General features: G+C 39.7%; 1 protein-coding gene across 1 annotated transcript; it reads right to left on the reverse strand.

The window, feature by feature from the left end:
- Positions 1–696: 696 nt before the first annotated feature.
- Positions 697–2,454, reverse strand: LOC148850557 (plant cysteine oxidase 1-like). Its single transcript, XM_088947508.1, has 5 exons — positions 2,271–2,454; positions 2,016–2,182; positions 1,765–1,909; positions 1,392–1,595; positions 697–1,258 (listed from the first exon to the last, which is right to left on the reverse strand). Exons 1-5 carry the CDS (start codon positions 2,374–2,376, stop codon positions 1,155–1,157), a joined length of 726 nt encoding a protein of 241 aa, XP_088803634.1. The 5' UTR covers positions 2,377–2,454; the 3' UTR covers positions 697–1,154.
- Between the last annotated feature and the right edge of the window lie 14,412 nt (positions 2,455–16,866).

Below are 16,866 nucleotides of genomic sequence, written 5' to 3' on the forward strand. Positions count from 1 at the left end.
TAAAATTGAATACGAGAGTTGCTATTGATGATTTCGATTCATTTGACAGAACAAGTGACGAAGAAGAGATTCAAATGGGCATTTTCTCAGACCTCTGGATTTATCAAAAAAAAAAAAAAAAAAAAAACTAAAACTAAAACCACTTCCGCATGTTTTTGTAGATAGGTTTGGTTTATCTGAAGTCTGAACTGGTTTTAACAAGGTGGATCCACGTCGGATTAGGAAGAGAAAAAAAAAAAAAAGGGACTCAAAAACAGTGTCCCCGCGCGCCGTTGGTTTTATTTTTTGTCCAGTTTTTTTTTTCCTCCAGGCCACGTGTTAAGTTATTATTGGATGTATAATTGGCACGTACAAAATACAAATAAATACGTGGAACGTTTACAAGGTGCTCCTTTTTGAGAGTTGTTTTGTCGATGGCATAAGATATAGGGAAAAAAGAAGAAAAGTGACAATTTCCTAACAGTATAAGGTATATTATAATATAGAGCAGTGCGCTTTGGAACAAATAGTTGTTCTGTCTACGCCTACATCCTGGTATGACCGTATGAGCACCACGCGCGGCTGCAAACTCTGCTTCAAATTGGTTGTTTGAATTTTATTTCTAATTTTTAAAATCTGCGCATTTAAACCAGAAAATGGTGTCCTGGGCTAAACGATCCTTAATTTGGAGAGTTGATAATGGATGGGTAGGTGTACAAAGTGAATACAGATTGAAATTGAATCGGTGACCTGGCAAGTGCTTACAACCCTTTTGCGTTTCTCCTGTGAGCCTAAGCACATGACTGAAGCAGATTTTTGCCAAAATTTGTTTTGGAATCTATTCCGTGGATGCAGCCTCAGCCCCAGCCCCAGCCCCAGCCCAGGCCCAAAACGTTTCCATCTCCAAAGTTCAATACAACGCCCGCGACCAGCTTAATTTAATACAAACAAAAGAGATAATAGTGGATCAATTCCTATATTAATTGTCTCCTTGTTTGCACCATGAACCATCATCTGATCTTACTCTTACACAGATAAGCCGACCCCTACTCCCTGTCCTGATGGACTCTGGTCTTTGTCCGTCTCTCTGTCTCTCTCACTCCTCTAAAGGTAGTCATGTCTATACAGCAAACATGTACATGAGATCGTTATTTGAAGATCCTAGGCGCTGGTCGTCAGCACACATCCACGTCGTCAGTGACGATTTGGGGGCCGAGATAGGGTGCCCCAGTGACAACTAGATCCTCAGGCAAATCTCTCTCCTCCAATATTACATAACCTAAGCCAATAAAATTTAACAACAAATTAACCACCATAAGAATTAAGAAATGTGCAGATATGATCAAACAAACTTTCGATTCTTATCAACAGACAATTGGACCATAGCGACATCTTGTAAGTGTAAAACTTACCGGGAAGAGAAGGAATAGGGATATCTGAGAAGTAAGTCGACGGCCTCCCGAACTCGTCGGAGTAAGGCGGAGACAAGACATCCAAGATGGCGCAAGGAGTCAATGCAGTGAAGGAATGTATGTTTCCACCACTCCTGGGAAATAGAACGGAAGCTTGTTTTGGAGCTTTGATGATGCCTTCCATCGCCGTACTCGCTAATCCAACTACACCCACAATTTAAAAGGAACGATTATAATTAACCTGAGACTGTTTTAGTTTGTAACCTGAGAGAGACTCAGATCTTATTTATTTATTTATTTCTTCTGTGTAAACAGAGCTAGGTATCAAGATGTAGCCAATTAACATGTAAGTTGAATAATAAACAACACTTACTCATTCTGCAATTAGCCGTGTCTACTTTCAGCCAATCGTAAGCTTTGCAATAGACGGAGCCGTACAAAACCTTGCTTAGCACCGTCATTCCGGGATGGTCGTGCAAGGGAAGCGAGCTTCCCGCCGGGAAGCAAAAGATGCCAATCTGCTCGTGCAATGCATACACATATTACATAAACATCTTACAAATCCATTTCCATTAATTAAAGTATTTTCCCAAGATAATAATTAATTGAATATTGGATACATACCGAAAAATCGTCAGATTCGTAGATGTGAATGTAGGTAATCTCGGTGACTGCTAGCCCAGAAATCAATCCCCTGGAACCCTCTGGACTTGAAGGACTACTAACCCATGAACGCGGAGATCCTTCTGAGTCGAATTCGTCGATCCCTACGTCTAAGGCTTCTATTGTATCTGAATTTTGACGGGAGAAACGTCAACAAAAGAAGAAGAAAAGGAAGCAAGAGAGATGAATGGACTATGGAGAAAAGTAAGTAAATACCTAAGAAACTTCTCAACCATTGAATCTTTTGGAAGGTCGGGGGATGTTTGTCCGAGAAGACTTCAGTGCAGATATCATAAAGCCCTTGTATTTTGCTTCTCTCCATTGTTGTAAAATGAGTTCACGGACTAGAATATGATATTCCTTGTAGCTACCGAAAAAATATATATAGGTAAGGGAGATAGAAAGAGAGAAGAGGAGTTTTGGGTTTATATTGTATTGTAGATACAATCTACGTCAAAAAAACCAGGGGGCCGGCTGTATCCTGTATGGAGGGAGGGGGATTGACTTTACCATTCTATGGGCCTGTCCTTGTTTACTTATCAGTTGTTTTTCTCAATGCAATGGACACCAAGAGCTTTATTTATTAAAAATTACTGAATTAAACAAGTAGCTTATACAACAAAAGTACGTACTCCCTATGTATTGGGGGACTTGGAATGACCACAATGACCTCATATCTCTGCCTGAAACAACCAAACCACGGCTCTTTATTCCTGTTTCAACCCTTCAACAGGACTCAATTTCAATATATATATATATATATATATATATATAAAGAAAAGTGTATTAATGGGAGGACAGTTTTATCCAGTACTGATTATTTGATTATTTTACTACAAGATAGGATAAATCTGTGGGGCCGTTACTGCTTTCTTGGCCACATTGATGTGGCGTCATCGATCAGGACTTATGTAAGCCTAAGCCAGCCATCTCGATCTCACAATCGACAGATGTCGCTCCATCTGATCCCAAGTGTCTGTCTGTGGGCACCTCTTGGATGCATGGTTGTTAAGGTCACGGCATGGTGAAGGCTTCGAAAAGTGTTCCGCCCGTTAAATTAGGCGGCTGGGATGAAGGGATCATATCTTTATTAATTTCGCAGACATCAAACGGTTAACCATATTTTCTTCACAAATCACAACTTTCATTTCATTCCTCTAGTAGAAGACTAAAACTAGACTCGACCTAGATGTGAAGGGGAGGTATGTCATTGTAGTTGGTGACGATGACTTTCTTTGCTTTTTGTTTTTTGCTTTTTGCTTTTTGTGAGGCACACAAGACAGCTAATTAGCTAGCTGAATCAATAATGTTCACCATCAGCTCTCAGCCCTCCTAAACTCAAGAGTAAAGACCGGGGCAGCGGCACCTTTCCTTCTTTTATAGGTTTCTTTATTCAGATTTAAATCTTTTAAATTCTGCAAGCCAGTCCCTAGCTTTGGGCTTTTGCTGCACAATACAATTAGCGTCCTATATATGTAATTCTGGGTAGGCCTCAACCTGCTGATTTCACTGTTGAAAATCCGGCCAGCAGTGATCCGACCCAAATTGTTCTTCCTTCTATTTATGATTCTATGTACAAAACGACATTCTCATTTATAACCTCCTACCCGAATTTGACCCGGTTAAGATAAAAAAGAACATAAAGAGAAATTACAATGCATGTTCTGATAAAGTTACCACTTACCCCTGATATGTTGTTAAAACCAGCTACGGATGAACAGTTTGTACAGTATGCAGTAGTAGTGTGAGTCTGAATCATACTTGATTCGGTGTCACATCAAAACCATCAAAATACAATCAGGTTGGGCGGGCCGGGGTGGTAATCTTGAAAAGGGGGGCTTTCCCATTCCCATTGTTTGAGGGAAAAGGGTAAGTGGGGGATTCGGAACCCAGATTTCTGGTACCAACAGACGCGGTCAGCGGCAAACATTTGCCACGAGGTATCAACTGGGACCATTTAGGCTTAGTTTGGAAAGATTTTACATTTTGCATTTTACATATACAATATATACAATATAAATACATATAGAACATAAGGTTTTACATTTTACATTTTATATTTATACTCTTTTCAAACTGAATCTTAATATTATATTAACACGTGGAAGACGCCCATAAGTTGCGGGCGGTTGAGAGTAATAGAGTAGATACCTTCCCAAAATGTCATAATACAAATCATTCCTTTTGGGGTACCCTAGCCTACATGTTCTTTGCCATTGCTAGTGAGGGTCCATATCTGAAACCATAATTATATAATTTATATTATAGAAAATTTAGACGGGGAATATAAGATAACAATGGACAGTTTAAAAAAAAAAGCCCCCTTTTTTCAAGTCAGATGCCATTCGGTTTGATAAAGGATTGTGATGAGGGCAGATTTGGTCCTCCAATGAAATTATGACGTTTGTCACTTACAGGTAGTTTGTCACTTACAGGTAGTTTGCCACTTACAAATGGTCTAGCATTTATAAGTAACTCGCCACTATGTAGCACTTATACGCAATCTGCCACAGGCAGTTCACCATCATGTAGCCTGACAACTTTGACAACTCGGCTCCACAGGCAACTTCCCACTAGGCAGCTCACCACCAGGAAGCTTGCCACTTACGGACAGCTCACCTCCTAGTCAAACTGACCACCGTAGGACAGCCCCAAGGAGCTCACCATCATACCCCACATTTTACGGGATTGTGACTTGTAACGACTATATTAGCTCACCCACTCCCCGATTTAGGCGGAATTGGGCAACCTTACCGGTTGGTAGCTTTATGCCCACCTAACACGAAAGCATGTCCCATCACAGCGGGAATCCAAAAACTACTCCACCAAACCCGCGAGGGTCCAGTATATAAAGACCTCACCCCCCTAGGGGCAAAGGAGGCGAGGAATGAGGTGGTAACCCCTGCTCTCTAGCTCTCTCATTCTCTAATATCATTCTCAGTTCGCTACTAAGTGCTGACTTAGCCATCGGAGTGACCTCACCGGGTAAACATCCCTGTGCTCTCTGATTCAGTTCTTGCAGGTCCCTCAGCTCCCCCCGCCTACAAAGATGAGCAGATCACTTTCAACTCCGGAGCAATCGGGTTGCACTACGCTAAGGAGCTCCACTTCAGCCTCCGAGTCATCGATCACTTGGGAGCAGACGAGGTGATGAAGTACTTAGCCAAAAAATGATACGTGACCAAAAACGGTTAAACATCAATTGGTGTCGTCTATGGGAAACGCTACAAAAAACTAAGTTTCCATCCTCTAAAAGGCTAAGTCCTCTTCTTCCAGAAAGCTAAGCCCTCACTTTTTAGAAACTAAAGCTCTCGCTTTATAGTTTCCATTTTTTATGAACTCAAAGTTTGTGCAGGGAGCTAACAGATTAAGCAGCTCTACCAACTTTACTTTCAATTCAGATAAAACATCACCAGTCCTCTTCGCAAGGTCCCCTCTACAAAGACGAGCTCTCCGTGGCTTCTACGGGAGTTGGCGACCAACAAACTACATGGGCGCCCTTGCTGGTCGAGCCTTCCAAGGATCCCATGCGAGCTGGCGACCTAAAGTTAGTGCTACTGCCCCCGAAAGTTGAGTTCCTATTAGCTTCTTGTAGGAGTGGGTGACCGGCGTCACGAGGCTGATGCAGCGGCTTGGCGGCCTGGCTCTGGTGCACTAACCTAAAGTTCCTAATAGCTTCTTGAGTTCCTAGTGCACTAACCAAAAGTTAGTGCTAAGGTGCCCACTCTGCGGTCTTGCTCTAGCGCGACCTAGCGGCCTGGCATAAGCATGACCTGGCGACCTGGCACATGCACCGACCTGGCGACTTGCAAGACGTTCTTGCCAACAAATTCGAAATGCATATCCAAACTCTTCCACGATCCTTGGAAGTTGGCCCACATGCCGAGCGATCTAGAGGGTGGTCAACGTGCATGGCGGTTACCTCTAGGAATCTCGAACCACTTAGACAACCTTACAGAAATCTCATATATGGTGCGTGAAGCCCATGCCAAACGATGCCTGTATAAAGGCACCAACCCCAGAAGCAAGTAAGCAAGTTCAAGCTCTCAGACTATGATTTTTAGCTCGCTGTCCACTATGAGAGTACTGACTTAGCCATCGGAGTGACCTCACCGGGTTAACTACCTCGGGTCCTCTGACATTTAGTTCCTTGCAGGTCTCTAAAGAGCAACGAAGCTCATCAATCCAGCTCGGCACCTGGTTAGCCCGATGCCTCATAGGCAGCCCTACACCTGGTCAGCCCGGCACCTCACAAGCAGCTCGGCAATTGGTCAGCCCAGCATCTTACAGGCAGCTCGGCACTTGGTCAGCCCAGCACCTCACAGGCAGCTCAGCACCTAGGTAGATCGGCACTTCATAGGCAGAGACCTCCGCACTACATAAGACCTAGTCGCCTCTTCGGCATGGGCAAAGTTTATGAGTGGGCTATGAGTCGCTCCCAAAGCCTAAGGGCCACGATATTGCACAAGACCCAGTTGCCTCTTCAGCACGGGTAAAGTTCAGGAGTGGACTATGAGTCGCTCCCAAAGCCTAAGGGCTACAATACTGCACAAGACCCAGTTGCCTATTCGACATGGACAAAGTTCAGGAGTGGACTATGAGTCACTCCCAAAGCCTAAGGGCTACAATACTGCATAAGACCTAGTTGCCTCTTCGACATGGGCAAAGTTCAGGAGTGGACTATGAGTCGCTCCCCAATGCCTAAGAGCCATGATACTGCTCAAGACCCAGTCACCTCTTCGGCATGGGCAAAGTTCAAGAGTAGACTATAAGTCGCTCCGAAAGCCTAAGGGCTACAATACTGCACAAGACCCATGCCGACGAGTCAAGGAAAGTGGATTATAAGTCACTCCTAGAGCCTAAGGGCTAAAGGACCGAACTTGTAGAGACCTCGGCACCTTACGAGCAACTTGCTTCCAAGCAACTCCCAGAGCCTAAGAAATTGAATCAATGCTTATGAGCTCGTCGAATTACGGGCCAAAAGGAGAAATCTACTCCCTTCGCTGAGTTACTTTCAGTTCGGGAGTGGGGGGAAAATTATGAGGGCGGATTTGGCCCTCCAATGACATTATGACGCTTGGAACTTACAGATGGCCTGTCACTTACAAGCAGCTTGCCACAGACAGCTCATCATCGTGCAGCTTGGCACCTTATAAGCAGCTCGCCACCATGCAACACTTACAGGCAACCCGCTACAGGCAGCTCACCATCATGTAGCCTGGCAACTTAGACAACTCGACACTGCACAGGCAGCTCGCCAATTATGGACAACTCACCTCCTAGTCAGACCGACCACCGTATGACAACCCCGAGGAGCTCCCCATCGTACCTCGCATTTTATGGGATTGTGACTTGTAACGGCTATATTAGCTCACCCACTCCCCGATTTAGGCGGAACTGGGCAACCTTACTGGTTGGTGGCTTTATGCCCACCTAACACGAAAGCAGGTCCCATCACAGTGGGAATCCAGGAACTGTTCCACCAAACCCACGAGGACTCCAGTATATAAAGACCTCACCCCCCAGGGGCAAAGGAGGCAAGGAATGAGGTGGTAACCCCTGCTCTCTAGCTCTCTCATTCTCTAATATCATTCTCAGTTCGCTACTATGCACTGACTTAGACATCGGAGTGACCTCGTCGGGTAAACACCCCCAGGCTCTCTGATTCAGTTCTTGCAGGTCTCTCAGCTCCCGCCGCCTACAAAGATGAGCAAATCACTTTCAGCTCAGGAACTACTAGGTTGCACTACGCTAGGGAGCTCCACTTCAGCCTCCGAATCATCGGCCACTTAGGAGTAGAGGTGATGAGGTACCAGGATATCTTCATAAATCGGTTACATCATATTGCAAAATCCACCCGACTCCTCATAAATCGGTGATCACAAATGCAGTAGTATATGCATATCATTCTTTTTACGATACCAGGATATCTTCGTTGTCATAAGTCATAATATGCCCTGATTGTCTCTACTGTATGGAGACAACAACAGTAATTACTGCAACAATGTCATAAACATGTTGTCACTTCACCCACTGATTTAACCGGTTGAATTGCTTTTCCATTACGGGTGCAATTCTGGCGGGTTGGATTGAATATCAACTTTGGAGACCAGATCTATTCCTCACACTGATCTCATAGGTACATCCCACCATGTATTGAAAACATTTTTCATACTTATACGTTAGTATTCACAAGTTATTCTCAATACATGTGAGATATGCCTGTAAAATTAGTGTGAGGCACCCGGTGTGAAGAGTAGATCCCAAGTCCAATGAAAGCCCAACGCTAAAGTGCAAATTTGGGGTTAAGTAGTCTATTCTAGGCCCAAATTGAGTTTAAGCCAACACACTTCAAGTTTGGATTATGGTAGCTTGGTTTTGAATGGATTAGTCAAGTTTAAAAGAATATATGAATACAACAAATTTTTTATTGAGTTTTATGAATTTATTTAAGAAAAAACTTGATTAAAGATATAAAAAATTCATCATATAAACATTATAATTACAAAAAGCATGCATAAATTATTCACACGAATATCCATTACAAAGCATCATGTGCAAAAACACACTCAATTTTATTGATTTTATTTATTTATAATTTTATATTATTGAAAAATGAGTACCGGGTTGGCATTTTGGAAAGATAGATTGCCAATATTTTGCCGCAGAGTTCACGGATGATGAATTTAATTGATGCATTGGCTTGGATGTTTTCGTATAACTTACGGCTCTTTCGTCTCCTCACAAGGTGTTTGCTTAACAAAAAAGAACAAATGGATGAGACCATTGGATTGAAATTTCCAATGGCTATGGCTATGTCTATGGGAGGTATTTCAGTTTTCAGGGGGTACGGGTTTGCTATTCACTAGTCAGATCAATTCTTGAATACAAAAGCTGCTTTTAGCTTGTAAATAGCAAGCCGAGTATTGTATTGTATTATATCTATGTAGTATGATTTACTTTTTTGATTAGTGGGGCTACATAACTTTGGGTAGACCATCCCCCGATCCATGCCCGAGGAAAGGTGGTGTTGAGAATTGGGGTCATGAAAATTTGGAGAAAAGACCTTGAAGTGTGCTTAAAGATATTGTCCTTAAAATGTTATTTATCTTTTGAATTTGTTATTGAGTTATAGATGAATTCATTTTAAAAATACAGTAGTGCCTTGGATAAGAATCTGTAATTAACAAAATTAAAGAGTTTTCAAAGAAACTTTTTGTGAGATGGTATCAGATTGAACTTAGAGAGACGAGGGATTTTTCAAAACTTGATTCATTTTTTTATATAATTTCTAAAGAGTCATGCAAAAGAGGAAGGTGCTGGTTTAGAAGAGGCCCTTTGAATGGCCACAATTTCAAACCTTGTGACTGTTAAAAGGTATTTAATAGTTTATGACTATTAATTTTGAATAGTGCCTTTTGATCACATACGATTGAAACATCGGTGGTCAACTTCGCACCAAAAGTGCACCTCATTGCGCAACATACATGTGTGCACACACGTTGCGCAATAGCAAGCCTCCATACTCTCTTCTTATAATTCTAAGTATAAACAAGTTCTTATTTAAGAATTCAAAACTTGTTTAGTAATTTTCCAACATGAGACAATTTGAAAACTAGTTTTAGTATAAGAAGACTATTTTTCAAAATATATGTGCAACTATGATTTTTCCATGTAATTAACCAATCAAACCAAATTGGATTTAATTTGTAAAGAGATTAAAATCCAAGGTGGAAATCGATCCCAATGTGTTATTAAAAAGCTCAATTTGGAAGGAGTGTAAAAACAAACATGTTCAATGCAAAATCTTGGATATGGTATTTTTTTTTAATCTTCAAAAGTTGGAAGGAATATACATACAAATTTATACAGTATAAATACATACAAAATAATATAAAATATAAGGTTTTGCACATTTATATTTGTAGTCTTTCCAAATTAAGCCTAAGGCTCCATTACATATATGTAGAGTGCAATATGGTCCATGCAAATGCAAAGTTGGTTTAATTTTGCATTAATAAATAAATTTTCTTTCCAAACAATGTTTAGTTGTTGCGATAGGTGCAAACACGAGTCCCAAGATTGGAATACACCTTTTTAACATTGTTCAACTCTGAGTACAAAGTTTGAGTGCAAAGTTTACATCCATTTTTGGGATGCAAACTTTGCTATCATTTTGAAGAAACATGTCATGGAATTTGTGTTTATTGTCATTATCAAGACACAAATGCAATCTTGCCAAATACTAGCAAAACTAAAGCAGAATGCGTATATGCACTAAATTAGTATTTACACTCTTCCCAAACAGAGCCTAAGGCTCAATTTGGAAAGAGTACAAATACAAATATGTAGAGTACAAAGCCTTGTATTTTTGCATTATTTTGTATGTATTTGCATTGTACATATTTGTATTAATACTCATTCCCAATTAAGCCTAAGGGGTAAATTAATTCTGCATAAAAAAATTAGCTTAATATTTATCGATTCCCTGATTGGGAGGGTTTTGGCTTCTAGTGTTGCAAGGTTTGGCCTTGCATGGAAAATCATGAACCCATGTCTGTTCAAAAGCCTGGTGTAGGTACATAGTGCTCGCTCAGTCCATCAAAGTACAAGAGATACCAAATTGATACCACGTGGACGCTCGCGATGAGTTCATAACTCATTAGTCATTTGCGATGAGCTTATAACTCATCTAATGTCTGCGATAAACTTGTACTTGATACAAACTGGGATAAAACTTTGCCTATTGTGAGCCTTGGACGTGTGTGATTCTACAATAAACCTCGAATGCATGTAATTTTGCGATGAAATTTGGTTGTGCGTAGCTTTGCGATGAACCCAAGACCATTACAAAACTGCATATCACTGTGAACCGGACTTAAATATCGATTGCACGTGCAACTTTAAGTTACACGCGTGATGAAGCGCCACATAGGTTTAATGAAAATGTGCCCACTAAATGATAACATTACTAGTGCCACGTTGGTTAAGTAGGTCACGAAAGGAAGTAGTACACGTGGATTATGAGAATTCTCGGACGAAAAGAAAGTCAGTCCTTAAGAAATCTTATAAGACATGTGGCGATACCCTAACAATGCTCCTTAATGACCGAAACAAATCTAATATTCCATTTCCTAATGGGAATCAAATTCTTTCAACACATTCCTTTTGGGACCTCAGAATCCCTCCTTATAAATGAGAACCCATCTCATAATGAATTCATTCATTCAATCATCCTATCCTGCTACCTTATCGTTCTATTTACTCTAATTTTCAAACCTACCTCTATTACTCAGTCTTCCTTTGTCGTCGTTAAGGAGACCTACGAACGTAACTTCACCACCTTACTTAGACCTAAAAGGCTAATAATATAATAAGCTTATATGAGTTGTGAAATCAACTTTCTAATGAAGTTATTTTTGATAGCTTTTCCAAAATGGCTCAATCAATGCTGAAGTCATCTCAAATAAACTCAGAAGCTTTTCCATAAATTATATTGATGAGGTCTATATGTGCAACCCAATCCCATGCCGCCACATGTCCTAATTCCCCGGTGATCGAACCAGCCCAGTTGTCAAATTCGAACCACACGTGAAGCATGGCCAAACAAAGACAAGCTATCGAGAACCTTGGATCGGCCCTGACGACCATCTTCCTACTAGGAGTTTGGTGAGCACGGAACCACTCCATTAAGATATAGGTATGAAATCCTTAGAAAAGGTAAGTTATACAAAATACAGCCCTCTCTTGATTTCTTGCTTTCCTTGCTGATCCATTGCTGATTTAAGCATTGGACAGCTCACCCCCGAAACATATACAATATAGTCAAACTAGCCGAGGAGATAGGGACCTAGAATCTGCCCAAAAGTGATTCAATTAATAAGTAATTGTTTAAAATTATGGCGTTACTTTAGATATGTGGAAAGGGTTATAGCCTTATAGGGTGGGTTTGAATTTGCTCCTCCACGAATAGGCCAGCAATAATAATAATAATAATAGGTGGGTGTCAGTGTGTCATAAGGGCTTTTAAACTTGCAACGTGGACGAAAAATTCCTGGGTTGTGTACTGTGGACTACATATCAACTAAATCAAAGCATAAATGAGCCAAGAAAAATTCCTGTAGCAATTCAGAATAAGGCATTCAAGATGAGCATTCCTATTAATTAATTAAGGCTGTGTAGCCTGTATTTGGTTTGAAGGAAAAAGATAGGGAGGGAAATGAAGGTATACAAGGTAAGCTAAATCAAAAGCCTTTAATTAATTAGAGCTCTTTAGTAAATGTGCATTATTACTTATTTGTGATGGTTAGGGTCATCCATTAAACTGAATTTCAGGTGTTAATAATTTATATAGGAGGTGTTAGACAGCATTGGTTGGTTTTGTTTTTGAAAGCAAAAAACAACTCCCACAATTGTTTTTTTTTTTGTTTTTTTGTTTTGTTTTTAAAAACAAAACCATCATGTTGTTGAGGACCCCCTTAATGTATATGTTTACATATTAGATGTCTGAAATTGATGATTTTGACCCTTTGTTGTCTTAATTTGTGAATTGTGATCCAGGGGGCATTTTATAATATGGATGTTTTTTTTTTTGTTTTAATTTATTTGTGGAATTGTGACATCAGAAAAAAAAAACAAAAATATGTTCTTGAGCTCTGTTTTTATTTTCAAAGTGGAAAACAAGTTGGTTTTGTTTCAAAAAACAATATATGTTTTTGGAAACAAAAAAAGTAAATTTCTAGTTAAAAATTATTATGGAATATGATATTAAATAGTCAAATAAAAACATGTTTTTAAAACCAGATTCAAGAATATGTTTTTTTTGCATTTTTGTTTTAAGAAACAGTCTATTTTCAAATCAAATGGTTTTGATTTATTTTTGGAACCAGCAACAAAAAAATCAATTCATGTTATAGAAGGACACCTAAAATTCAGGCTGAATGAACAGTTTTCAGTGTTGCTATTTATTGAATTTGGAAGTTTGGATCAATGTTGCCAGACTTAGATTTGACGTCAAACTGGTTTTATTATTAGGTAATAGAATTACTAATTTGATAAAAAAAGCACTAAAACTGCGAAAAGGTAGTTGATCCAATGATCCGTGTCATGCTCAAACAAAAAATTTCATGGTCGTTTAGGGGCCATTTGATAATAACTGAAATTGCTAAACTGAAAGATTTATTGTTTTGTCTTTTAGTCAATAAATAATTAAAGAATAAAATTTTTCATGAGTATAGTGATCTATCTAACTTCAGAAGGGCCGATGGAGTATTATCTGAAAGACACTTCCATTTTTCTGATTTTCTCTTTAAAACTTTGCTGACTTTTTATTCCTGCAGAGACCCTCTCTCAAACACTTGAGTTTTTTTTTTTTTGCCAAATAACAAAAAAACTTCATTAAGCATCAGGAGGATTACAAGAAGAGTTTGCATTTACGTACTGGTCCATTACTATATTATATTTACAAGCATCATAAGCTAATTAATTTATGAGTATAAGAATTCTGCTCTCTAGGAATATAAACGAAGGCAATTGATTCAAAAAACAACTTCAGCTCATTTATCTCTTCCTGTAGATGTTTGACGCACCATTCCACCTCCTGGCCTTCAGATAAGCTATCTACTACACCTTTTGCGATAATATATTTAGCTCTTTTTGGTTTCTTCAGATAAGCTATCTACTACACCTTCAATGAACAGGTTTAACCTAAATACTAATGCCTCCTCTCTCATTTTTCACAAGACTTAAACCTCCCTTGTCAGAATAAGGTGACGTTATATTTAACTGTATTAACGAAAAGACCATTTTGACCTTTAAAATTCATCCTTTGCTATGTATAGCTTTCGTCATATAGGAAGAATCTTCAACCGAGTGGCCCATATATAGCGTTGCGAAATTTGTTTGCTCAATTCAAGGCATCTATACTTTGGCTTCTGAAGCAAAATTTTTTATATGATCTTATTGTAAACGATTATTTTATGACTAATTGTATGTACTCATAGCTTCAAATGAAAATAAATTTAACCCCTTTGGTCAAAGTTTGATGTAGACCTGTTCATGGGCCATGTTTTGTCTATGTATCAATAGAATATATTCAGGCTTGATCCCGAGTCTGGCCTGAGTCGCCCAACCATTAGGCCTACATCTTGAACTTGAGTATGACCTTTATATAAATCCCAAAGCCTAGGCCCAAGCTTGAGCCTGGCCAGAAATTTGAAAACAATTTTTTTTTTTATATTCAATTAAAAAGTGTTTTTCTTATATTAAAAGCCCTCAAAACCCAAAAATAATAAAATATTTCATTATTACTTTTAAAAAGAGAAGTGAAGCAAAAGAAAAAATATTATATATATATATATAATATTTTTTATTATATAATATATATTATTAAGTCTAGGTCGGGCTTTTTTAAGAAAGCCCAAACCTAGCATGAAGAAAAATCGGGCCTAGTATTTTAGGCTCGAGCATGAGCCCATAGGCCCAACATGTCCAAGCCCGACTTAGAACGAATTGGCCTATCGGATTACCTGGCCATGAACCGGTGTAGTTCGACGTATACAAGCACAAATATGCATATATTGGGGCTAAATTTTGATTAAGGCTCAATTTGAAAGAAGTACAAACTACAAATACAAAATATAAATATGCACAATATAAATACATACAATATAAGATAAAATAAAAGGTTTTGCACTCCTTCCAAATGTAGCCTAAGGCACCATTTCAATAAGAGTAATAGAAAAGCTGGAAGTGGTTATCATGCATATTTCATATGGGTGGTATCGGTACCACCCATATGAATTTTGCAGTTTGAACTATTCAACAACAATTATGCTCAATTCTAAACCTGTTTAAAAACCTTGAAAACTTCCTACTTTCCTAGTTTTAATTTGGAGGTAGCAATCGTCGCAGCATCTCTTTCTAGATGATGGATAAGATACATTTTGAAACGATCCAAGTCTAACAATGGAAGAAATATGCGAGAAAAAATGGATCGATGTGCATATTGGATAAATGCAAGGGGTAAACTTGTCAGAAGGGGCTATTTTCTTTCATTTTGTTTTGTTTTGACATTCTTTTGTCCTAACAAGGCTATAATTCCACTTAAATGAGGCAGGTAATGTAATTATTCCCAACGACGAAATCTTGTTCTGACACTCTGTGTTTCTACATTTGGCAGGATAACATGAGCTTTATACCGCTGATACCGCTGGCGCTGATAACATGAGCTTTAATCCATTTGACCTTTACACCGCTGATAAAAAAAAGTTGCCTTTACGTAGCTGGTTTTGTGATGATAACTGCCACGCGGCAGCATGTTTATATCTTCTCAATGCCCTTCTGCCACGTGGTAAAAAGTCTGTCTCTTTTCCATGTCGCTTTAGAGGAGGAAAAAGGTTCAAATATTATGATGGTAGTTCGAAGTGAAGAATCCTAGGATCTCTCTAGCACCCGACAGTATTTTCTGGAGTCCAGACAATCGGGTGGGTCGGTCCAACTGCCCGATCCAAATTTATTTTACACGAGAATTACTTGAGGGTAAGCTTGAAACAGTATATGTATTGTATAATGTATCTCTATGTTACAACTTTACAGTGCCTATTGACATAGGTATAATATTTGAAAGAACCGGATATCCCAAGAACCATTTTCCCTACTTGTCCCATATCCAAACAGTTGACGGTTCAGATCCGATCCGAGTATGAGAACAGTGTGGTATACGATACAGGACGAGTGTCACGAGACATGGCCCATGGGAGGGTGGCGTCACCGTCCACATGAGATTCGATCCTGGCTGTAGATTCTTCAGGATGATCCCACCAATCCAACGGTCTTGGACTAAAAGATTTAAAAGTCATTGGCCTGATCTCATAATAGGACACTGGACATACTGCGTAAGTTCCTCTAAAATAGGTTGCTATGTAGTCGGAGCTTAGCTTGCACTTTTGAAGGGTCGGAGCTTTGTTGACTGGTCCGAAATCCGAGTCCCGTGGTTGGGTCTCAACGTGGCAAAAAAGCGTTATGGACATAATAACCTTGGCCCACAGAATAAAAGAAAAAGACATTCTAGTTGGGCTGTGTGGCTAGAATTTGTGAGTGCCAGAGCGGTGACCCCAGGAATTAAACTACTGACTAGTCCCCTCCTTTACTCTGAACCACTCATCTCGCGGGTGGTATTGATTGGGGAAGGCACAGAATGAGAAAACGGTGGTCGTACTCGTAAGGAAGAAAAGAGAAAGGGTTGGGGAAGGAGAAGCAGCAGCGGGCGGCTGCTGTGCTCGGGTTGGTTGAGAGACTTTTGCGGCAAGCAAAGCGCCAAACACTGGGTTGATTAAGGACGACAACCGGATACGAGATATCTTAAAGGTAAACATAGAAGTGCTGCCAGGCCCCAAAAGGCCAAAAGCGCACGAGGAGCGACCTTGACTGATGCCAGCTCAGACAAGACTTAAGATTTGTGTTGGCCGCTACCTTGTCTCCAATCGAATATGGACTCGCAAGCGTCCATGTACGTCTCATTCTAAGCCTAAAACACTGACTGGCATGTGGCGTGTGGCAGCATGTGTAAACCCCCCCCCCCCCCCCCCCCCCCCCTTCTCTGTTATTTACACATTGGTGTTTACCAGATCATCAACTTTCCACGTGCCGAAGTTATTCAATCTAAAAATTTTTCTTTCCTTTTTTTTTGCTTTAAAGATATCTTTAGGGGAAATTTCTTAAATTTCCGTTAACTATATTGACTGGCATGGCATTATTAGGACTTGCCACCATTAATTAGGTTCCATTGTATTATTTTATATGAATGTTTTCA

This window comes from Nelumbo lutea, chromosome 5, assembly GCF_056320005.1.
Source record: "Nelumbo lutea isolate HS-2025 chromosome 5, American lotus-T2T, whole genome shotgun sequence".
Classification (NCBI taxonomy): Eukaryota; Viridiplantae; Streptophyta; class Magnoliopsida; order Proteales; family Nelumbonaceae; genus Nelumbo; species Nelumbo lutea.

Bases quoted from the DNA above. Each gene is read 5' to 3' on its own strand.
- LOC148850557 (XM_088947508.1), bottom strand. From the start codon at position 2,376: ATGGAGAGAAGCAAAATACAAGGGCTTTATGATATCTGCACTGAAGTC. The intron at 2,183-2,270 runs GTATTTACTTAC...GTCAAAATTCAG, and splicing joins ATGGTTGAGAAGTTTCTTAG to ATACAATAGAAGCCTTAGAC. The intron at 1,596-1,764 runs GTAAGTGTTGTT...TTGTGGGTGTAG, and splicing joins CACGGCTAATTGCAGAATGA to TTGGATTAGCGAGTACGGCG.